Below are 25,417 nucleotides of genomic sequence, written 5' to 3'. Positions count from 1 at the left end.
CATACTCAAATCTCCAGGCTATACTTCCTCTATAGCAGACCTTCTCTCTCTCTTTTCTTTTTTTGCCACTCCATGGCATATGGAATTCCTGGACCCGGGATCAGAGCAACCTATGCTTCAGGTCCGTAACCTACTGTGCCAGGCTGGGGATTGAACCTGCATCCCAGCACTCCCAAGACACTGGCCCAATTCCTATTAGGGCAGCAGCATCAACAAATTATTGCTAAATGAAAAGGGGATATTGAATTGATTACCACTATGCCCTCAAGTGTCAGGACACACAACTTGGCTCATCTGTAAAAAGAACCAAAGTTTGGAACGAGCACATAAACCTTTCAATGGCCACTTTTGTTATATTCACTGTGGAGTGATTGGGCATATAGCAATCTAGCTGAGCTGCGGCTACTATGTAATTATTCCAGAAACACAGTTTTATTTTGAGTCAATTCATGAAGAAGAAACGTTCTGCAGGTAACAACCTGTATTCCTTGCCTGGTACTATGTTCCCCCTCCTATAGGTAGAAAAACTAAATCCATAACTTTCAAATTGGAACAGTAACTTTTTCTGGTCTATTGCTTTTGAGAAAAGATTATGAGACAAAACACAAAGGAAGACAAACATCATAAAATAACTTTTATACAGGATTAGTAGATCTGTTTACATATAAAAAACAGAAAGGACCTCATTACAGTTAGATTTCACATAAATTACACAGATTGACTTTTTAAAACTACTATTCAACTTTGTTTAAAGTCCCTTTTAAAAACTTCATTTTGAAGGCACAGCGCATGAAATAAACCAAAGACTGAAGCACTTTTGATGAATGAGTCTTGGGCACCTCATATAAATAGCTATAGATTGTTCTGGAGCTGGGGAATGTCACTCTGAAAAAAGGGAGAGGTGAAAAGTTGATTTTTAATCTGAGTATTAAAAGAAAAATACCATCATGTCATACCTCCAGAAAATCTGCAGCATGGCCAGCACAGAACGTAGCGAGAACACTCATGTTATGTCATTTATAAAAGTCATACATTTATATAATTTATATCTAAGTGCCTTATTTCAAATAAGCCTATTTTCCAATTTCACCAAAGAGTCTGCCAAGTCAAAATCAACTGGGTAATGTTCTGAAAGTCAAATGGCATGTTAATGAGTTATTGCTAAAAACAGGAGAATTGGGGGTTGGGAAATATTTCTTTATGAACTGGAAATCCAAGTTCACTTGACAGTAATCAAGGGCCCTCATCACCTCCCCCTCCAAAAAAAAACTACTTTAATTAAAATAATCAGAAACCCAAATACTTATCAAAAAGTTGCTAAATAAAGAATCACTGAACATCAACCACAGCAGAATTTTTTGGTAGTAAGTTGCTAAAAAAAGTTCCACCAGAGAACCATAACATAGGGCACTATTACAGCATTCGTAGCCAAGAACCTTTTAATACAGCAGGGACAAAACTTGGCATAAGTGCATTTCTGGCCACAAGAAAATAAACTGATTTAGTTACTATTGAGAAGAAATGGAAATAGAAGAACAGGTCTTGGTTACTGAGTAACCTGGTATTAGCTTAGAAACAGGCATAAGCACTACCTTTTATTTATTTGCCAACTCATAACTAAAGTTCAGTATTCATTAATTCAGCAAATCCTACTCAGGTGAAAGTTACCAAAGATTAACCAATCAATCACACTGGGCCAAATATACACTGTTGTTCCTTTCTGGAGGATGACCAAAGCCCCAAAGCACATTCCCTCCAATGAGAATCGCAAGTATTCCTCAACTGGATGGGATCCCCGTCACTACTCAAATGTTCAGCGAAATACATCCAAACCAAAGGATTTTTCCTCCTTGAAATTAACTTGAATTCAACTTATTGAACTGCATGATCAGTACATTTACACAGGCAGACACTTTGAACATTACCTACTCAATCACTTTGCTTTTATTTAGGAGCCAGAGGGAAGAAGGCTTACAAATCGATCACCAGGACAAACCCCCACCCCTCCCCCCAAAACAAAACAAAATAAAACAAAAACCACATGCCTTGTGAGTAAAGGAAGGCACAACTCAGGTTTGGGTGAATTTCTTAATACTGTGATACTTACTTGCCTCCATGACTCCAAGGAAATGGAAAGTCTCTAGAAGAAACACTGAAGAAATGCATTCCCCATGCCATATGGCTTTGATGCCTTAAGCAGTTAATGTGGCCTAATACTAGATTAGATCCACAAATAAAAGACAAAGCAAGGCAGAGAACACAGTCTTAGTAGTCATGATCCTGTACATTCATGTTAACAGACAACACAAGCGAAAAAGGCCTTGTTTTCCAGAGCAATGCATTATTCAGAAATTCGTTAGAGATTATAGCAGAATTTGGTTTGCCTTTCATGAAACATTACTGAAAGAACTCTTTACGCATGCTTAAAAGGCATGGACTCCAGCTACTGTGATGTACAGTGAAAGACATTTAATTCAAGAGAGAAATGAATTGAAAAGGCATCCTTTAGTGAAGACCAGTACGAATAAAAGCTGTCACATCAACTTCATTTCAATTCTACCTGCAATATCTCAAGCCGAGCCAGCCACTCACAGGCCCTTTGTTGCCTTTCTGACTTTGCACTCTTAAAAATAAAGCTTGAAAGAGCAATACCCCCCACATCATCCCCTTATGGAAAATGTAAAGTAGTATTAGAAGAAATTAAAATCATGATTATTTCATTAAGTATTATCACCCCACAAACTGCTCTGTGCATGTGTGGTGGCAAGGGCTCAAAATTTAGCGTAGTTAAACAGGACTAGTACCAGAATGGCTTAACCCTGAACCACCCAAATTAGGTCACAGATACTCATGGATAAACGCCATGACCTCATTATTCCTGCTAAACCAAATCTCTTTCTATAAAGCCACTTTGGGCACATTTCTCGCAAAAGTTGGCTGAATAACCTAGGTGGATGGTAAACCACTCCAGATGAACGCTTTGGGATGACTGGTACATTAACAGATACAGAAGACAATTTGAAAAGATGAGAGCAAGTTTTTTGACCCCCTGATTTGTTACAAGTTCAGCAGCAACTTGGCCATTAAAATACTCAAAGGTGTTAAACCCTTAGATTATTGGTAAGACTCATACTTATAAAAAGCATCATTCCCACTGAATAACATAATATGATAGACAATAAAATGCAAATCTTTTAGGCCTTTGCAATAACCTGATTGGCACTGAAGATGGTACTTTCTCACCACAGTGTTGTTATTATTATTTTTTAATGGAGGGAGCCATATTTAAATGCTTTCAACTGAACTTTTAACAAAATTGGTTGACAAAGAAGAAACTGGCAAATGAAACATTAGGACAAAGAACCCAATCACTTGCAGAGGTCCTTATGAATAAGACAGGCCAAGCTATTTCAATAACAGGATGCTATCATAGGGAGAAAGCTTGGGCTGGACATGAGTGTAGATATTTTGTGTTCAAATGTAAGTTAAGAACGTACAAGTAGGTCTCTTCTACACTTCCAGATATTTTCAGTAGAATTCAGATCTTGCAGATTGCCAGGTCATCTGAAAACCATAAGTGTACAACATAGAAAAGGTTCAAATTTAGTAAATATTAAAGATTTAGGCATTCCTAGAATAAAGTAGTGCTTCACAGATAAGAGCAGCATCAGCAGCACCTGTGGGTTTTTACCAAGTTGAAAGATAGGCAATAGGAGTTTTAGCTTTTGCTGGATCTCCCTCTCAGTTCCACTCAAATGGACATTTAGATCTTTTATAACAAAGTCAACAACTTCTCCCTTAAAATGGGGATATTTAGAACTTTGCTAAACCTTACAAGAGAGGTAGTGAAATCCTGCTTAGAGCACAGCCCACCAGTTCTGATCTAGCCTTGGAATAGGTAGAAAGCCAAATACGGAAGCCCATTTATTCATCTCCTAATGTTACATAAGTTTCAAAATCAACTCAGCCTCCATTACACCTGAATAAAAAGAGAAACTCCAGCTATTTAATAACTAGAGAATAATACTCCTCAATAGGTTGAGAAAACCTCGAGTTTTTAAAGCTCTATGTCAGATTCTGACTGCTGTCCCTGCCTTAATGTTTCTGGATGCTTTTGGCCATTTAAAATAAAGAGAAAAAGCTTAAGCCACTAGTAAACACCTGATGTGCCAAATAAAACATCCACTAGTTGGCTGTGTGCAGTTATAACAGAAGCTCCAAACAGCTCATCTTAAATTAAAAAGAAAAACAAAGTGGCTGTCCCATCTCTGCTGCATAAATAGAAAGCAGATTTTTTTTTTTTTAAGTAAGAGTACTTTAAGGAGGGGAAGTTCAAAGTTGCCAGTCAAATTCACAGAGAATACAAATTTAGCAAGTTAACTTCCCAAAGTTCTTTGAAGAAGCAAGGTAGTCTTTCTTCTTAATGCAGTGTCTCCCAAAAGGAACTGTGACTTTGCTTGTACTTATGCTGGGAGAGATGCAAAGTGCGTGTTTCAATGTTTGCTAGAATATAATGTTTCCTCTTCGGTGTCCGTTTCATCCTGGAACTCATGACTTAAGAGAGACTTCTTGGAGCCAGTTGACATCATGCGGATTTCATCTTCATACTCATCATGATGCTGCCTAAGCCGATGAAAGCCGTCCTTGTGTCTGTTAGACTTGATAGAGCAGATGCACCAGATAATACAAGCTGTTAGGATCAATGCCGACATGGTGGCACCTGCCAAACAAAACCACCACGTGAATGGTGTTCGACTTGAAGGGCATAAATAAGCAGCTGCTTACAATGGCACTTTTTATAATATGCCTTTCATTTTTTAAATTTCATGCACTTAAAAACAACCCTTAATGAAGTTTCAGTCATGGCTCAGTGGTAACAAACCCGATTAGTATCCATGAGGATGTAGATTTGATCTGGCCTTGCTCAGTGGGTTAAGGATTTGCTGTTGCCATGAGCTGTGGTGTAGGTTGCAGACATGGCCTGGATCCTGCATTGCTGTAGCTGTGGTGTAGGTCGGTAGATGCAGCCCCAATTGGACCCGTAGCCTGGGAACTTCCATATGCTGTGGGTGTGGCCCTAAAAATAAGATGAAAACAACAAAAAACAAAAACCAAAAAAACGCCAAACCTTTACTATTATAGAAGTAGTACACGTATCCTGTACAAAATTTTAAAAATACAGGTAAATAAAATACTAAAAACCCAAATGCCACTTCTTCACATTTCTATTACCCTGAGATCATTTTAAACAACCCCAATGCCTAGTTTTCCAGATTTTTCTTTATGTGTGTATGTATATATACATTTTTCTTTTACCACAATGAAATCAAACTGTGTCTACTATAGTACAACCTACTTTTTAAATCAATCAAGGACTTCTACTTTTCCAGTAAATTTTCATCTCATCCCAAATCCCTCATGTATTTAAAATATCTGTATATAAATTATAAGGGTAAGAGTCTAAGTAACAAAAAAACAGTAACAATAGGAGTTCCTGTCATGGCTCAGCAGAAACAAATCCAACTAGGAACCATGAGGTTGCAGGTTTGATCCCTGGCCTCACTCAGTGGGTTAAGGATCTGGCATTGCCGTGAGCTGTGGTATAGGTCGCAGATGCAGCTCGGATCTGGCGTTGCTGTGGTGTAGGCCAGTGGCTACAGCTCCAATTAGACCCCCTAGCCTGGGAATCTCCATATGCCATGGGTATAGCCCACAAAAGACAAAAAGACAAAAAAAAAAAAATAGTAACAATAAAATCATAATAAAAATTAACTTCACAACAGCAAATGGGTGGAAGAGCCAGATTTACCATAGTTGAATCCCATCTCCTATGTTTCTAACCACTTAGAGATTCATAATTTATCCAGTTCAAGTTAAGAACTCTACCTTAAACCTCCACAACCAGATCTATGATCTGACCCTGTTTCCACTATAGTAGTCTCTCAACTAAGGATCTCTCTCCAACACATTCTGTAATAAAACTTGGTTATTTTGTATCAGGTCCAAGTTATACTTAGAAGTGAACCAAGGTTCTCTGTGTCAAAAGATACAATGCAGCAGAGTATTTATTATTTTATGAATTTTTTTCTTTATAAACTTTCAGTAAAACTTTCAAGCAAAAGCACATATTAATCTTAGAGAAAACAAGTATTTCCTCCTTCCAGGATCCTGGAAAAAACAGGACTAATATAAGTCAAAGTCCAAGGGACTTATGATCTTGGTATAAAGCAAATCATTCATTCAGTCAACAACTCTTCATTGAGAACATTAAGACCCTCAACAAGCCAACCATGGTTCTAGGCACTGGGGAGGCAGATAAAAATCCCTGCTCCCTCCGAGATTATGTTTTAGTGGGAGAGATCAAATATAGACAAATAAATAACTAACTATATAACATAATGGTAGGCAGTGATAAGTGCTTTAACAGAAACAAGTGGAGCGGAGAGAGTGACAGGGGTACCCTTTTAGCTGGGGTAATCAGGGAAGGCCTCTTGGTGGAGGTGACATTTGAGTACAGACCTGAACATGTGAACAAAGGAGAGAACAGTGTTCCAGGAAAAACATGTTTAGATAAAGACAGTAGAAGAAAAGTGATTATAAAAGATTGACATGCCAGGATTCAACCACTAAAAATTTAATTTTTTTTTTTTACCTGATACAGTTACCACAAGCTCCCTTGGCAAACCAAATATCCGGTTATCTGTGTCAAAGACTATCACCACAGAACTAGCTGCATCGTGATGCACAAAGACCTAGAAGGAGAAAGTGCAAGAGTTAGGAAAAAGTTTATTTACTAAGGTATACTGTATCCCTGCTATCTTCCTAGGGCCTTTATAGCAAACTAAGGAGATGATTTTCATCTAAAGTACACAAAATGCTATAAAAACTTCCCTCGTTGCTAAAGGATTGAAAGATGAAAAGATATCATAATCAACAGGTGGCCATATATTTTTCTTTATTCCCCACAAGCTTTCTAACAAGCAGTTTCAACTTAAATAGAAGTTCTATCAAAAACAAGAATTTTTGGAGTTCTCTTGTGGTGCAGCGGATTAAGGATCAGGCTTTGTCAGGGTCATGGCTTAGGTCCCTGCTGTGCTTTGGGTCTGACCCCTGGCCTGGGCGTGGCCAAAAAAAAAGCCATGAAGAATTTACATGATACCATTACCTGTGAATGTTGTTGCTGATACCCATCGGCGATGGCATTGATGTTATGGACACCTGGAGCTAACAGGACATGGAAATAACCTCCCTCTTTTGTGTGCACCTTTATGCCTTCATTGAGCACGATGACTGCTTTCGAGATTGGTTTTCCGGTCTTATCTTTAACAAATCCATGAACTCCCTTGTGAACCTGAAAAAAAAAAGTTTAAAATATAAATTTATGTTTTTATAATGACAGATATGCCAGAGGCCATAGCTCGAGGCATGACAAAAACAAAATAATAAAACCCCCCATAAGACTGGCTTATTCCTCCCTCCTCACTCTGACCTTGTCTTCTACTCAGTCACTGCCTCAGAAGCACAAAGATGGAAATAAGGGGAAAGAGGACTCTCATATAGTCAAGGCCTAAAATGTTAGACCCCGGATCTTCTGACACCTTGAATGATTTACTTCCCATCACAGGACACTCTCTTGAGTAACTCCATGTGATATGCAAATGGAAGCACCTGCAACATCTCACAAGGTTAAATTACTTCAACAGACAGCAGATATGTGAACTCATGGCACCTGTGTAGGTAATACTAAAATGAACAAAAACTCTTTCTACATACATTTAAAATAAATAATAAAGGTTTTCATTGAACATATTCCTGGGAGTTTGCTTCTAGTGAAAAGAGACTCACCTCTACCAACATGCTAAGAAGAGATTTTTTATTCTCTGCCCACAACGAAGGGAGCTGGGCTGCGCTAGGAAAGTAGCAGCAGCTTGTGTATACTGTGATTTCCGGACAGTGGCCATAGGTAACGCTATAATCCTGGAATATAAAATTCAAAAACACAAGTAGGAAAATTAATAAGTAAAAGTAAGAATAAGGTTTTGTAATGCAACAAAGGGTATGGATGGAATAAAAAGAAAACCTGGGTGATGCAAACAAAGTATCTGTAAAGCATTTTATGGCAAATATAAATAAACCGCTTGCTATTATAATCAGTCATAAACGTGGCCACTCCTAAGGAAGTTCTTAAGACCAGGGATTACGTCCAATCCATTTTTATATCTCTAGGGCTTCCCACAGGGCACTGGCAGCCAGAGGGGTTGTTACTAGGGTTTGCTGAATAAACTAGTAAGTACAGGCAGAGGGCCATCCTCCCTCTAAATCCTGGAACTTCATTGCTGTTACTGCTGTTTTTGGGGTTCTTAGAGGTAGAGGCACAAGCCCTTGCCCCCTGATACCCTCAACCTGCAGGCTCAAGCCTACCATATAGAAATATAGCAATATTTAGGCAAGAACTACTTATGTAGACAGGTTCCCAAACCTAACTTAACACCCTTGCCCCCAAACCTGTTCTTCTTCCTAGATCAGTTAATAACAGTAACTTGTTTTCGCACACAGATATGAAATCTCTTGCCTTTGACTTCAGTTTCTTAGTGTCATCCAGAATCTGCAGAATCCTGTGAATTCTACCCTCCACAGTATCTCTGAAGCGTCATCCCTTGATTTCACTGCCATGGCCACTACTCTAATCTAGGTCCTCATTAGTTCTTGTCTAGGCTCTTCTAAACCTGTCACCACAGTCTCTCCTTCCTCCAATATACATTAATCTGTTAAAAGATTAATTTTTCCAGAGTACAGCTTAGATCATGTTATCATATCCCTGCTCAAAACCTTCAATGGCATCCCATCACTTACGAAAACGAAGTGTTCAAAGCTTCAAACTCTCTTTCCATTCTGGTCTGCTGCTGCTCTCCATTATATCCCATATTCTAACTGCTAGGCTGCTTACTGACCTCTGCCCCTACTGCTTCCTCTTTCTGGATGTCTTGGTTCACCACCTCCGCATCCCTGATGCCATCTCCTCTAGGAAAATAAGGTTGCATCTCTGACTAGGAGTAACTTTTTGTCTTTAATTTCTCCTGGCACATTGAGAGGTGCTCTCTTCTGGATGAAAGCAATTAATTCTGTAACATAGTTATTTGCCGAATGGGCCGCAAATGCTTTATCAATCATACAGCAAAGTGCCTCACATGCAGGAAGTTCTTAGTAAATAGAGGAGGGAAGGCAGGCAGAGAATGGAGTGAATTCCATTCATATGTACAATCAGTTTTCTGGTTGCACATATGAATGGAATGATGAGTGAACCACACCCATTTGGTAACAACTCCTGGCTAATTTGAAGGGGATGGACAACAAATTAAAATGCTCTCAGAAAGAAATTAAAGACATTAAATGGAAAGACATGTGTTCATGGACAGAAAGACAATACTGTCGAGATATCAAAAGAACCCAAGGTGATCTACAGATTCAGCACAATCCCTAACAAAATTCCAACAGCCTTTTTTGCAGAAAGAGAGAAGCCACCACACAAATTCAAATGCAACTAGGCAGATCCCTGAATAGCCAAAACAATCTTGGAAAATAACCAAGTTGGAGGGCTCACAGTCCCCAATTCAAAACTTAGTACAAGGCTACAGTAATCAGAACAGTGGTCCTACCATAGGAAATGACACACAGACCAATAGAATAGAGTCCAGAAAGAAACCCAAAAATCTAAGGTCAATTGATTTTTGACAAGGATGCCAAGACTATCCAATAGAGGAAAGAACAGTCTTTTTAACAAATGGTGCTGGGACAACTGACTTCCATATGCAAACAAATGAAGTTGAACTCCTACTTCATGTCATATACAAAAATCAACTCCAGATGTATCAATGACGTAAATATGAGAGTTAGGTGACTGATACATGACCTAATTTCTTCAAATTCTTAGAAGAAAACATAGGGGTAAGTCTTCATGATCTTGCATTTGGCAATGAATTCTTAGCTATGACAACAAAAAGCATGAACAACAATAAAGAAATAAATAAAATTGACTTCATCAAAATTAAAAACTTTCGTGCATCAAAGGACATACTCAAGAAAATGAAAAGGCAACCCACAGAATGGGAGAAACTATTGACGAATTAAGTATCTGATAAGGGTTTACCATTCAAAATATATAGAGAATTCTTTTAACTCAATAAAAAGACAAAAGCCCCATTTTAAAGTGAGCAATGGATTGGAATAGACATTTCCCCTCCAAAAAGACATACAAATGGTCAATAGCAAATGAAAAGATGCTCAACATCATTAGCTGTCATGAAAACGCAAATAAAAAAACTAGAGATACCACTTCACAGCTACAATGATGGTTGTAATTTTAAAAAATGTAAAATAACAAGTGTTGGCAAGAATATGGAGAAAATGTAACCCTGGGTACAGGGTGGTGGTGGGAAGGTACAATAGTTCAGCTGCTGTGGAAGTCTGGCAGTTCCTCAAAGCTAAACAGATAATTATAATATGACCAGCAAGTTCACTTCTAGGCATATACTCAAAAGAACTGAAAACAGCTGCTCAGATACTTGCACACAAATGTTCACTGCAGCATTATCTGCAATAGTCAAACGGTGGAAATATCTGTCCACCAATATATGAACTGATAAACAAAATGTGATCTAGACATAAAATAGAATATTATTTAGCCATAAAAAGAAATGGAATAGTGACATATGCTTCAAAAAGAATAGAACCCTGAAAACATTATGCTAAATGGAAAAAAAAGGCAGACAAAAAGAAAAAATATTGTACAATTCCAATTACATGAAATACTCCGAATAGTCAGATACATACAGATAGAAAGCAGAAGTTACTAGGGCTGGGAGAAGAGATGAAGGGGGACTTATTGCTTTGGGGCACGGAGTTTCTGTTTGGGGTGATGAAAAAGTTTTGGAAATACATATGTTGATAGTTGTACAACATGCTAATATAGTTAATATCACTGAATTTATAACTTAAAATGTTTAAAATGGCAAAAAAAAAAAAGTGCTGTCGGAAGTTAGTTAATTTAAGGGCCATCATGTCAAGAAAGCCACGAAGCAAAAATTTTGCTCTATCAGAAAAGTCACCTATTCATTCACTCAATGTCCAGTATGGATTTATAATTCCAGTCTCACGGTATTCTATAAAGCATACCTTCATGCTGCCCAGGTGACTGTGCCATTCTGCTCCACGCATTACTCCTCCTGGAATATTCTCATCTATAAAAGCATTGAGAGATGTAGGATCAACAAGACCATCACCAAAGTCTTTCTCTTCTCCCAAAACAGCAACAATAACCAAGTGTAGGGAAAATACTTACCTGATTTATTTGGGCAACTTGGCTGACCCATATGCATCGATGGATGATTATTTGCATAAAGAGAAGCCAAATGCTTCAGAGTCTCTTTGTTTTCCACTAGAAAGAGAAAAATTTAGACGTTAGTGGAGAAATCTAAAAGACTTTTCTCCAAGTGCAACTTCGTGGACACAAAAGTCATTTCCCTTTCCCTCTAGTAAATCTTGCACCTCACTGAAGTTTGAGTGGTTATTATATAATTAAGCACATGGTTCGGTTCAACCCAGGATAACCTGACCAAGAAGACAAGCATCTTCCTTACACTAAAAGACACTAATGGTGAGTTCAGCAACAAGCTACCACACTAAAATACAAAGCTGTTTTTGGTATGTTTTACCACATTTTGGGGCAACCACGTCCTAATTACGATATACTTTATAAACTGCCCTGCAAACAATACAAATTATTTCCATAAACAATGGCCTCACAGAGATTCAACAGAAACGGTTCAGCTCACAATATGGTCTAATTAGTCAAAGTTCAAAGCAGGAGAGGGCAATTCTGCATTAATATTGGGTCACACAATATGAATTTCTTGGGGCAAGTACTGTATCTTATTCACTTTTGAATTGCTAATGTGTAGAGACATCATAATTACTGTATAAGTGCTTAGGGAGTAAATTGAACAGATGTGACAAGACGGCTACACGGAATTATCTGGGCCATCATTAGATGTGACCTTCCTCCTCCAAGTAACTGTTTGAAATGTTGAGCTTCGTCAACAGTAACCAACCGTCTTAGGTGGGTTATTTGTTCATGCGTTGTCCTCAAATGATCACCGTTTAAGAAGATTTTAGAGGGGACATTATCTAATTGAAATGTTCTATTTAAGCTTAAAAATAGCATATATGGAAAGTGACATTCTACATACCTGTTTGAACTGGCTTGTCATATGGGTATGTGACCAGCACTGAACCACCATCTAAAGCAACAGAAAGACTAAAGTCCTGTTTCTGAATCAAATTTTCAATGATGGCTTTAGTCTCAGGCTGGGAGGCATTATCTGAAAAATAGAAAAGTCAAATATAAAATATCAAGTTTCAAAATTTTAGTATGAGTAGATAAGAAAATACTCCTGACTTGAACACAGTCAAAAGGCTAACTTATAAAATCTGTAGAGAAATATCTTATTACTCCATACCTTCTCAAGTAAGAAAGTACATTCTAGGAAGTAGGTTATTTTGAGTTTTATATACTTTAGGATAATGTGTAAAGGTTAATGACTCAAAGCCAAAAAAAAAAATTTTATAGAAATTGTCATGTGAATGTCTTTTTTGTTTTTTTGGCTGTGCATGCAATGGCTTGATGTGGGATCTCAGATCCTAGAACAGGGACTGAACCCAGGCTTCAGTAGTGAAAGCACTGATTCCTAACCATTAGACCGCCAGGGAACTCCCAACTCTAAGCAAATTTAAGAAAATTCTTACTGGAAACCAAAAGGGATGGACATATTCTCCTCTAAGAAATAATAACTTGTCCTTGAAAGAAAATAAGATTTTCAGAAATCAGGGTGTTTTTTGCAACACTGTTTGCAAGAGTAAAAAATTAGAAACTAAATGTTCATTTGTAGGTAAACTGTTGGATAAATTAGAGTATTACAATACATTAATAGCATACTAAAATGCCATTCATAAGAATATTAGAGATCTATAAATACCGAAATGGATAGATGTTGATGACGTATTCCAGTGAAAAAAGTTGCAGAACAATGTGTATAGCTGATTATCCTATTTAAGTAAATCAGGCCCCTTCATATCAACATACGTATCCATTGCATGTGCGTGTACATATATGAGGGTAGAAAGAGAGAATATACATCTCTGTATGGCTAGTGATGGGCCCCGCCCCCAATATTCTTGATTGGATTTCTAAGAGAAAACTTGAACTACTGTTGCAAATGAAAAAGAATAAAAATTTGAAAAGCTTTCTAGATGTCTCTATTCATTTATACTGCCCATCCTAGACAGGAAAGCACCCCATTACTCATCTATGAAATAGGATCAACCAATCTTCTAGCAAAGAGAAATAATACTATCTGCAAAGTACTTCAATGGCCTAAAAGTTAATCTTACTTGTGAAGTCTGTATCCAGGTCTTTTCCACGAGCATTTGTCTGTCCTATCTTTGAAGTACAGTCTTTCTCCTGAGCTCTCTCTCGCCCATCTGGATTTAGAGAAGGGACAATCACAATTCTAGTCCTGTCAACCAACTAAAACAGAAACAGAAATCAGTGAGTTTATTAGCTTTACGGGGAATCAAAAGCTATGTGCCCATGCCTCAAACACAAGTCTTTAGTGTTTGTGTTAAACACAGATTTAAAAGACAAAGCTAAATAAATAAAATTCTCTCTTGTTCCAAATAAATTAAAAAAGAAAAAGGAGTTCCCATCATGGCTCATCGGAAACAAATTTGACTAGCATACATGAGGACGCAAGTTCGATCCCTGGCCTTGCTCAGCGGGTTAAGAATCCAGTGTTGCCATGAGCTGTGGTATAGGTCGCAGACGTGGTGTAGGCCAGCATCTGTAGCTCTGATTCAACCCCTAGCCTGGGAACCTCCATATGCCGGGTGTGGCCCTAAAAAGACAAAACAAAACAAAAAAAAACCCCCACAAAACCCCAAAAAAAACTGCACAACTAATGCTCCCAGAGATCTCCCAATAAAACTTAAAACAAGGGTCAGAAACCACTGCCTGTAGGCTAAATCCAGCCTGCTGCTTGCTACTGTAAATAAGTTTTATTGGCACACAGCCCTGCCCATTCCTATGGCTGTTTTTGTTCTGCAACTGCAGAGTTGAATAGTTGCAACACAGAACATCTGACCTACAGAGCCTAAAATACATTCTGTATAGCCCTTTATAGAAAAAGTTTGCTACCACTGGCTTAGTTCAATAACAATAATGGTAATATTGTATTTCCAGATTAAAAACTGGAACAAATAATTTGACAAATATCAATTTACATCTGGAAACAATGAGAGAGAATATTAAAAAAAAGTAAAGTAGGATATTTGTCTTACCCATAATTTCTGCCTCAGAAGATTCATATCTATAGACGTTAATACTGTCATATGGGGCATGAACTTCTGAAATAATTCATCTTATGTAGTTCTAATAGTAAATAAGAATAAGTAATCCTTGGTTTATTTATTCTGGTAAAGTAGTCAGTAGCTTGAAAATATATTTGAGATCCTTTGATCCATTTATTCTTGAATCTTTCCCCCGAGGGAGATTCTTTTCCTAAAGTAAATATACGCTTGGGCCTTACCACAGTTCTCTGGGTATGCGTATATTTTCTTGACCTCTGGCACTGGGCTCAAAACAAATGGCAATATAAAGTGATCTAAGCCTCATTAGACGAGTAAGGCAAATTCTCATAAACTAGGAGTTTTAAAATTCCAGGTAGATGTTTTACTTGGGATATATAGCCTATCACGACTATAACATCAGTAAGTAGCCAATCTTGCCACATATTAGAACAAACCACGGAGCTTTTAAAGGAATACTGATGCTTCTGAATGGGACCCAGGCATTGGTATTTTTTTTTAACTTGCCAGAAGTTTCTAATGTGTAGCCAAAGTTGAGAACCACTGTACTAGCTACTCTCCCATTTTAAAAAAGAACAAAAAATCCTTTGAAATACTACTGCAACTCAGATGAAAAAGTCAATGAAATCTGTTTTGCTGAAGATGGGAAAATTATTTTTGGTTAAGTCTGATTTAAGTTCATCTCACCTAATCCCTAATCAGGACATCAATTCTTTCCAAAATTCTTTCAGGGGAGGCAGAATAGTAGAACAGAACAGCCTAGACCCTTTTTTTTTTTTTGGCTGAACCCACAGCGTGTGGAAGTTCCCGGGCCAGGGACTGAACCCACACCACAGCAGCAACCTGACCCGAGCTGTGGCAATGACAATGCTGGATAATTAACCCACTGCACCACAAGGGAACTCCAGCATAGGCTTTAAAGTGAGACATGCTTGGGTTTAAATCCCGGCTTTACCACTGAGTAGCTGTGTGACCTCCTCTAAGTTATCAAACAGCTCTGTCTCAGTTTACATATCTATAAAATAGAGATAACACAACTGTAGAGCTGAGGATTAAATTATGATGCATGTAAAGTACTCAGTATAATACCTAGTACATAGTAGTTATTAAACAAATATTCATTTTTTTTCCCCTTTCCTAAGTTCTGTAGAGACAGTGCCAGTTAATGAGTGTTCTAGATGGACATACTTTTTCCTTCCTTTCTCTAAGACAGCACAAAAACTAGATTGCTTAATCATAAATGATTGGCTTCAGGATCAAAGTTCTTTGCTGCAGTCAACAGATGACTAAAGTAGGCACTCCTATATTGCTTTTTCTAATATCGCTTAGCATACAAAATGTCCCAATAATGTTGTCATGTTGTCTTTCTTTCTTTCTTTCCTTTCTAAAGACGTTTTTGTTTTATTTTTCATTTTTGGCTACACTGTGGAAGTTCTGGGGCCAGGGATTGAACCTGTCCTATAGCATTGGCCTGAGCCACAGAAGTGACAACACCGCATCCTTATCTCACTGAGCCACCAGGGAACTCCAATTTCATCTTTATTACATGAAAAGAAAAATTATTTCTCTTTCGTCTCATTTTTCTAGTATTGCAATCTTTATTACTTTTTCCACTATGCCTCTTAATATATACAAAGAAATATATTAGAAAAACACTATTAACAATGACTATATATACCAAAGTCCTTTTTTTTTTTTTTTTTTTTTTGTCTTTTTGCCTTTTTTTAGGGCCACTCCCTCAGCAGATGGAGGTTCCCAGGCTAGGGGTCTAACTGGAGCTGTAGCCACCGGCCTACACCAGAGCCACAGCAAGGCGGGATCTGAGCTGCGTCTGTAACCTACACCACAGCTCATAGCAACGCCGGATCCTTAACCCAATGAGCAAGGCCAGGGATCGAACCTGTAACCTCATGGTTCCTAGTCAGATTCATTAACCACTGCGCCATGATGGAAACTCCTCAAAGCCCATTTTTAAAGAGTAAAGTTTTTAATGCCCTAGAAGTATAAAATCTAACAGGAAATACAATTTTTTTTTGTCTTTTTTGTCTTTTCCAGAGCCGCACCTGCGGCACATGGAGGTTCCCAGGCTATAGCTCCAATTGGAGCTGTAGCTGCTGGCCTGTGCCAGAGCCACAGCAACAACAGATCTGAGCTGCGTCTGTGACCTACACCACAGCTCATGGCAATGCCAGATCCTTAACCCACTGAGCAAGGCCAGGGATCGAACCCAAAACCTCATGGTTCCTAGTCGGATTCATTAACCACTGAGTCACGACGAGAACTCTTAATTTTATTTTTAAATGATGAGTTGATATCAGTGCATCACTGAGCTTTTTCCTTTTAAAGCATGTCAAAACGGGCTATTCTCTTACTTGGGTAACAGCTGGGTTCTTTTTGTAGTTTAGGCAGAGAAATTCTGCCAGAGCCAAAAGCAGTTCAGTTCCAACTGGAGCATTTCCATGGATACCAGCAACAAAACGAATCTTTGGTTCTTCAGGCTCAGATACATTGGGCTTATTGGAGATTTCAAGGGACCAAATGTGACGGTATTCAGCACTCTGTCCCAAACTTTCAAAAACCACAAACAGAAAATCAGCAATAATCAAGCATTATGTTAATGCCGCCTTATAGACTTTAAAAGCAGAAATGAAAACAAAATATGAAAAATCTTCAAAAGTTTTTAAAGAGTAAACCTTTGTGTCGGAATACTTTAAGAAAATCAGGTTCCCGAGATCAAAGAAAGTTGCAGATGTGAGATACTAGCAGACTTAGGAAAGATTATGATTTGTTCAGCTTTCTCCAAGTTCAGTCATTCTCATCTCATTTTTGCAACACTTACCTAATCTTCTGTAATCTACACTACTCTTTAGTTACTATATGTCTTTTAAATGAACTCACTTAAATTTTTATTATGGAAAAATTTAAATATACACAAATGTGGAGAACCTTACTTTTAAAAACTAAATTCACTTATGTCAATAAGACATTTTATACTTTAAATGCAATGCCAGAATCACAGTCAAAATTAATTTAAAAGTTCTGCTTTTTTCTGATATAAAGCGAGAGTTACAAGAGATAGAAAAAAATACATTGGCATTAAACTGAGAAGGATTAGTAGACTAGACAAAGTACTATCATGATGCTATTTAATGTCACCTAGCAACCTTTGGAGGACCATCTAAAACTGTCTTGTGTCCCACCACTGGCAGGTGTTGCCTATGTTGGGGGGAAATATTTAACTAAAAAGTGAATCTTGAATTGAAAGGTTAAAAAAACCTTAAATGAACCAAATAAATGGATAGCAAAAATCATGTCCAATTTTTTTGTATGTTTTAAAATAAGAAAAGTTTGTAACCTCTATAAGATGTCACTAAGATGAACAATATTAAAACCTGACCTGTGCAGAAAGGTTCAAGAATCAGTAGAGGAAGAGAGGTAATTGGTACTGTGAAAGTAAATGTCATTCTTTGCGACTATAGGCATTATAAACCCGTATTTGGGAAGCTAAATTTACTGGTAAGATTAAAGGGACCAATGAAGGCAAAAAAGTGAAAAAAGAAAAGGCCAGATAATGTTCTTTAGACTTATAGTAGAGAATTATAAGCTCAGGACAGAATGTAAAGTAAAGGCTCTGCAATAGGCAAATAACAGGAATCAACAAATCAAAGAAATAATTTTGAAACAGTGAAAGTCAAGGCAGAGAAGCCCCAGGAAGTGAAGCTAAAGGATGCCTTAGTCATCGGTTTTGCATAAGCTAATACTACATGTTTTTCCAGAACCTTCATTCACATATGTCCCTAAAGCTTCAGGGAACACTGACTGAGTAGAGACTAAAGGAAAGAAAATGACAGCCAACCAGGCTTCATTTTCTAATTTGAAGAAAAGGTTAAACATGATCCCTGATAAGTGAGCTCATAGTTCCAAATCTGGATCCCTTGCCCTCAGCAAAATAAAAGAAACTAAATAATATTGAGAAAGAACATGAATCTGCAGCTGAGAAGTGGAAAGGGTTTTAAAATCAGTCAAAGTAATCATTAGAAAGAATGATTTTACATTTTCTGGAGGCACAGGCCACACACTGATAATCTAATGAGGAATTCTGCCCCAGTGCTTCTCATAAAAGTTTCCAAGGTTCATTGTTAGAAAGATCTCCAAGCAAATATGTTTCAAGATAAGTAAACTCCAACTCTTTACACATTCAGCTCCCAAATATTTCTAAATAAACTATAAGCATCATTTAATGTGGCTTATGCTGAATGTAACCAATAAGAAAGAAAGAAGGAAGGAGGGAGAGAGGGGAAAACAGGCAGTAAGAAGGTGACACTTACTTGGTAAGATTTGTAATATGTGGATAGTTCATCACAAGTCCTCTCAGAAACTCTGATAAGTCCTTGTACGAATGGTATCGATAAAGAGCCAGATTTGAGGAGGAGCGTAATATGAAGCCTTCCAAACCATTCTCAGCTGACAGGTCTTTAATTAAAGTTTCAAACTCTTTAGTGGTTGGGTCGCTGGCATCATCAGCGTTGGTGCTGTCCCCCTTGCCTTTCTTTGATTCATTGTTTGAATCTGTTGAAGATCGAACAAGTGTGAAGTTGACCTGAACAGCACCTTCACTCTTTACGGTCACATTCTTGGTAACGGGATTATACCTGTAATAGAGGAGACAGGTCAGAGCCACGTTTCTTCAGCTGGAGCACCTAAGCTCTGGGAAAACAGAGGTATGCAGAAGCTGTGTGAATCCTTGAGATAAATGTGGTGCATCTCCCTAAAGGGTCGAATTTTTAACTTTGTGAGAACTTCAGATGTGTTTTAAACATTAACAAAGACAAGATAAGAATAGACTGTAAAATATAAATGAGCTTTTAAGATTAAATATATGACTTCAAAAGAAAGCTTGTGCTTGCCATGGATATTCCCATATTTCCTAGAATCAGAATTCACTTGTCTGCCATCAAGGCATGGCTGAAAAAGTCTGAGAAGTGCTAACCTACGACATTCTCTACCAAATGCATCATTCTTGCCCCATTTTTCAGGTAGGACCTTAGTGCTTTGGTTTTTCCCATACTATGCCAAAACCGAATAAAAACAAAAAACAAAACAAAAAAACAGAAAAGACCTCTTTGCTCATTAAAGTTCTAACCCATTAGTTTACAGATCACCTGATGTTTGTAAGCCTTTTTTTTTTAAAAGGTATCAATAACTACAAATGTTTCCATGTATTTGCCCTTACTTCAATGAATGTTCAAACCAACTCTTCAGAAATAAGATAGCTGGGGCGGGGCGGGGGGGGGCAAGTAAGTACTCTGTGGGAAACACCCACCTGTATCAAAACATAAAAAAGAAAACTACAAGAGGGTAAAAATAATAAGTTTCAGACTAAAGAGTCAGGTGGTTCCAGTTCTAAAGGAGGGAAAACAAGGGAAATTAAGTCATAAGTTAATTTTTGCTCTTTTTTTTTGAAATTGTATTATTTTATTAAGGAATCCACTTCCGTCAAAGCTCAGATTGAGTTAACAGTAGCAATACCCCACTCTGGACTTTCTGGTTATAACCACTGTCTTCTTCCTCTACCATAACTAAAAACCAGAGTGATGAGGTCCCAATCCCTGCCTTCCTATTCCTAGAAGATGCCAAAGCCAACTATGTAAGAGGCTTTTTCAGAGGAGAAGACAACTCTGATTTATGAGGCAGATAGCAACCCTAAACCACAGACAGGTTGGCACCTGTGCAGCCCTCAGTGGAAATTTTCTTTTTTTAAGTAAACATATCTTTGTGGTAGGAAAAACTGTAAAAAAAGATGAAAATGACATTTCTTAGAGAATCAGCAATAAGTAAGAACATCTTACCGATGCAAGAAGGCAAAGATACAATAATAATAAAAAAAATAAGTGTCTATGAAAGAGTTTTAAAAGGGACAAATATAAAGTGGTGGTATTTTTTGGATAACATGACAAGAAGTATGCAGAACAGAAGTCTTTTTTTCCCAGCTAATAAGCAGTTCCCAGAACAGTTACCCACAATGAAGGAAATCACTATGACTGTACATCTGGGCAGGGGGCAGGTGATCTGAGAGCATGAAGGTAAAAGAAGCTACTGTTCAAAGTGAATGATTTCACAGAGTTCTTACATCTGATAGTTCACGTACTCACTCTGCCACTAGAGGAGAGTTAAATGTGTAACCAACTATAAACGTCTTGGCATTAAACCCAAGGTTGGTTGGCCTCTACAGGGCTTTCTGGCAATCATCTTCCAGAAAGGAACTATGTTTCATCTCTCAGCACTCAATTTCAAAGCAGTCAGTAACTCACCCTCGAGCAGATGCTGTGATTTTATAAGTTCCTGGAACCAGGAGACGCCAGTAATCACCAGTTTTGTAAGTAGTTACTGGGTGATTAATTTCAGCAACACTAATGGTGGCATTTAATATACCTCTGCCATCGGTGGCATCTAGGACGAATCCTTTGACACCCTGATGAACCTGGATCAGGTAAAAGGACACTTTATCAGATTTTATTGGTAAAGATCATCATCTAATTATTTGGAGAGTTCACATCCAAAATAACAGATTGTTAACTAATGTAAACACATGGAAAAAAGAGGAGTTTAGGAACTCAGAGTAACGCTAAATGTAACTGCCCATTAAACAAAATACTGGAGCTTCTGAAACACTAATTTTTCATAAGTTAGGTCTGTCTTTATCATGAGGAATATAAATAACTGTTTAAACCTTAGCACCAATTTCAGAACACAGGACATTTTACCAGAAATCTGGCCTGGATGCTTTAAAAAGGAAATGTAATTTCAAAAAAATAGAAGGACTATTCTAAATCAAAGAGAGTAAAGATATATAATAATCAAATGCAATGCATGAACTCTGACTAGATTCTGGTTCTAAAATATAGCTAGAGGTTGCAGCAACGTGGATGGATCTAGAGACTCTCATACTAAGTGAAGCCAGAAAGAAACAAACAAATATTATATGATATCACTTATTTGTGGAATCTAAAATATGGAACAGATGATCCTACCTAAAAAAAAAAAAAAAAAAAAACCAGAAACAGATTATGGCCAAGAAGAGCAGACTTGGGGTTTCCAAGGGGGAACAGGGAGGGAGTGGGATAGTTGGGCATTTTGGGGTTTTTTTGGCAATGGGATCCTACTGTACAGCACAGGGAAATGTGTGAGACTGGGTCACTTTGTTGTACAAAAGAATCTGACAAAACATTGTAAGTCAATTATACTTTACTACTAATAATAATAAATAAATAAATATAGCAAGAGAAACATGGGGACAAGAGGAGGAAATTTGAATATGGAATAGGTATTAGGGAAATTTTTGGAATTTCTATTAATTTTCTTAGGTGATATAATTGGAGATGGCATATAGGAGAATAACTATTTTTTAAAAGATGTATTTTAAGGAATTCCCATTGTGGCTCAGTGGTTAATGAATCCGACTAGGAACCATGAGGTTGTGGGTTCGATCCCTGGCCTTGCTCAGTGGGTTAAGGATGCGGCGTTGCTGTGAGCCGTGGTGTAGGTTGCAGACTCGGGTCAGATCCCGCGTTGCTGTGGCTCTGGCGTAGGCTGGCGGCTACAGCTCCAATTAGACCCCTAGCCTGGGAACCTCAATCTGCCGAGGGAGCGGCCCTAGAAAAGGCAAAAAGACAAAAAAAAAAGATGTATTTTGAAATATTTAGGGATAAAATATCATAACACCTGCAATTTACACTCAAACAGTTCAGCAAAAATGTATGTATACATGTGTGTGTATATATACGTATGTTATAAATATATATATAAAATGCAGCAAGATATAAAAATTATCAAATCTAGATGAATAGTAGTGTTTATTATGTTAGTCATAATTTTTCTTGATGTTTAAAATTTTTCAGAATAAAATGTCTTAAAAAATTAATATATAAACTCACAGTCTTTATGCCACTTGACTCAGAAGAAATTAAGCAGAAAAATACTGGCACAAAGTATTAGATTATCCTAATCATTTTAACCACTATTAGCATATTTCTTATAGACTTTACTTATAGGCCATCATGCATATCCAAACAAAAGGAAATTAATCATTTCATAGTAAATCAATGGCAAAAGAAAAAGAATGACATGTACCCTTAGCCCATCTTTCTATCACTTGACAAATCTGTAGGTATGTATCCAATTTATAGTAACCTTTTATAAAGGGTAAAAAGTGGCTACCAATCATTAAGAGCAAAAAAATCATCACTTTCAACTCTTACCCAGGCACAGAAATAAACTCATTTATGTACATGAATTTTCTAGGTAAGTAGACTAAAACCTGAATTGGTCAAAATGGAACTCACATGGGATGTATTCTAAAACCAATGCATGAAAACCACACATACAACAAAAAAGTCTTCTTGCTCTTGGGAGAAATTTCAACAGTGCTCCTGAACAGTCTCACCTGTTTCATAAACTGGATTAGAGATCTTCTATTCTGTTCCCAAAATTTTGGCAGATCTTTCTCAAATGGGTATTTTATGCAACCTAGTTCAATAGTCACTTCAAAACAATTTGTTTGTAAATAGTTCCAGTCCTGCATACCACCTGGAAGATAAAAATTTTATACCAGTTACTCTAAAGAAGTTCTAACTAGCTCAGATCTCAAATGGTAAGCAACATTCCTAATAAAAAGCCAAAATCATCTTTTATCAGCACAGTTAAAAACTGATAATGCATTCACTTAAAAGCTCTTTGATGTCTATGGTATAGATAAAACATCTGTACTTCCACATTCAAGAATTCAAGTGTAGCTCAAACTCCTCTTATTAGCATATCTAAGGTTATCTGCAATACCAAGAGGTAAAATATAATACTTTCGTCAAGTTTTAGAACATTATTTTTACTCAAAGTGCACCAAATATAAAAATAGTTGAAAAGGTAATTTAGATGGTTTAAACTATTTATATAATATTTTTAAAATAATTCTTTTTCAAAATTAGAAAATCAGTAACAAACATACCATTCAGGGGGACAGAAAATCCATCAAGTTATATAGCCTTGATATAAAAGAATGTTTTACCTGGGACATTGTACCAACTAGCTCCATTTGTTATTCCATGAGGAAAATATTCATTAGGGTACATATTTTTGCAAGGTCTACCTTGAAACATCTGGGAATTTTCCTGAAAAAAAAAAAAAGGAATCTTTACTTGTATTTGTTTGTATCTGTGTCAAAAAAAAAGGGAAGGAAAGACAGGAAGAGTGATCGCCAGCTGGGTATATATGGGGGTAAATGGCGTGATGATGGGAAGGAGAGAGACTTTTCAATGTATAGCTTTTTATGCCTTATAAAAATGTTGAAGGCTTCATTTATTACTTGTAATTACAAGTCATATAAAAATCCAACCAACCCAATTCCTCTCAAAAACAAAACAGTTCATATTCATACTTTCATTTCATGTTCTCAAGAAGCTTCAGGTCCAGAAAAGGTAATTCACATACAGTGGGGAGTAAGCATCTTTTTTTTTTTTTTTTCTTTTTAGGGCCACACCTGTGGCATATGGAAGTTCCCCAGGCTAGGGGTTGAATCGGAGCTGCAGCTGCCAGCCTATGCCACAGCCACAGCAATGTGGGAACCGACCCATGTCTGTGACCTACATCACAGCTCATGGCAATGCCAGATGCTTAGCCCACTGAGGGAGGCCAGGGATCAAACCTGCATCCTCATGGATACTAGTCGAGTTCATTACCACTGAGCCACGACAGGAACTCTGGGAGTAAGCATCTTTCTCTGACTTTCTGGGGACTAAGAGAACCCCTCTGTGTTTGGACTGCACTGTACAACTATTTCATCCTGTTACAACTGGCTGCACCTTTTTCTTCCCTAAAGACAATGCACTACTCCTTAAAATGGTTTGTGTCTCTCTGTCCTTGGTATCTAGCAATGTCTAGCACGGCACATGTACAACTGCTTGCTCAGTAGAGAGTAAGAAAAACTGCCATAGAGGCACACACACACAAACAAAACAAAACAAAACAAAAACAACCAAGAAACCCACTATTGGATGCTAGAGGAGAGAAAGATTATTTCTAACGAGGGTGGCGGGGGAATTTTCCTGAGGAAGCTAAGCTTTGAAAGATGGTCAAAACTTCATTTCTCTCTTTTGTAAATAGAAAAAAAAAGTATGAAAAGGTGTAAAGAGAAAAATAATTTCTCATTTTTCTATCACTGAGAATTATTTAACTTTAAAAAATATAAACAACCCTCTTTCATAAACTTAACATAACAGTGACGGGCTTATGATCCCATCACCCTGTTATCAAATGAAGGTTATTATTTTAGGTTGTGGAATATTTGTGTATGTGCTCTTTTGCTCTCTGGCTTTCCCACTAAAGACTTCTATGTCTCCATCTCCATTGGTATCTATCCAGTCAATTATAAGTTATATAGATGTACTACTGTACTAATACAGTATGTATATTACAAGTCTACATCAAATATGAAACATTTAAAGGGTAAATTAAAAAACATAAATAGCATTTCTAATATATTCTTCCTACATCTTAATGGATCATCTAGTATAAATCTCATTCTAGACACCAAAGCTCTAGGCAATCACTGTTAACATTTTGACTTTCTTCTCAGAGTACTAAGGAACCAATGAAGATTTCTGATGGAAAGGTAATATATGATATATTCATGGCTCTAGGAAGATTATTCTGATAACAATGTGAAAAATGGATCAATGCCAGGGAGACCTATCAGAGTACTACTGAAATAATCCAAGTGAGAGATAACAAGCACATGAAAGGTTGTGACAGTTTTATTTTACCATGTGTATTTTACTTTCTCCTTTAATTCTCACTATCCACTTTGATAACTTTTTAAAAACCTAATTAAAATTTTTGTCTTTTTTTTTTTTTTTTTTGCCATTTTCTTGGGCCACTCCCATGGCATATGGAGGTTCCCAGGCTAGAGGTCGAATCGGAGCTGTAGCCGTCAGCCTACGCCAGAACC

The 25,417-nt window shown here is 37.3% G+C and overlaps 1 protein-coding gene across 1 annotated transcript in view; it reads right to left on the bottom strand.

Annotated features, from left to right (window-relative positions):
- Nucleotides 1–621: 621 nt before the first annotated feature.
- CPD (carboxypeptidase D) overlaps nt 622–25,417 on the bottom strand; it is a 70,817-nt gene continuing 46,021 nt past the window's right edge. Inside the window, exons 9-21 of the mRNA XM_003131786.5 lie at nt 23,480–23,582; nt 22,862–23,004; nt 20,730–20,899; nt 18,747–19,070; nt 16,791–16,986; nt 13,447–13,582; nt 12,246–12,377; nt 11,339–11,434; nt 11,173–11,237; nt 7,846–7,977; nt 7,166–7,351; nt 6,653–6,752; nt 622–4,720 (exon numbers count right to left, since the gene is read on the bottom strand). Of these exons, the coding sequence (XP_003131834.3) occupies nt 4,494–4,720; nt 6,653–6,752; nt 7,166–7,351; nt 7,846–7,977; nt 11,173–11,237; nt 11,339–11,434; nt 12,246–12,377; nt 13,447–13,582; nt 16,791–16,986; nt 18,747–19,070; nt 20,730–20,899; nt 22,862–23,004; nt 23,480–23,582 (2,010 nt within the window). The 3' untranslated portion in view covers nt 622–4,493. The remainder of the gene's footprint in view (nt 4,721–6,652; nt 6,753–7,165; nt 7,352–7,845; nt 7,978–11,172; nt 11,238–11,338; nt 11,435–12,245; nt 12,378–13,446; nt 13,583–16,790; nt 16,987–18,746; nt 19,071–20,729; nt 20,900–22,861; nt 23,005–23,479; nt 23,583–25,417) is intronic.

The sequence above is a fragment of the Sus scrofa genome, chromosome 12 (genome assembly GCF_054392235.1).
Source record: "Sus scrofa isolate SSC_HxYL_T2T_F1_AM1 chromosome 12, Sscrofa_HxYL_maternal_Yorkshire_Landrace_v2.0, whole genome shotgun sequence".
NCBI lineage: Eukaryota > Metazoa > Chordata > Mammalia > Artiodactyla > Suidae > Sus > Sus scrofa.
The sequence above is the reverse complement of the archived record's forward strand: the minus strand, read 5'-3'. Positions and strand labels throughout refer to the sequence as shown.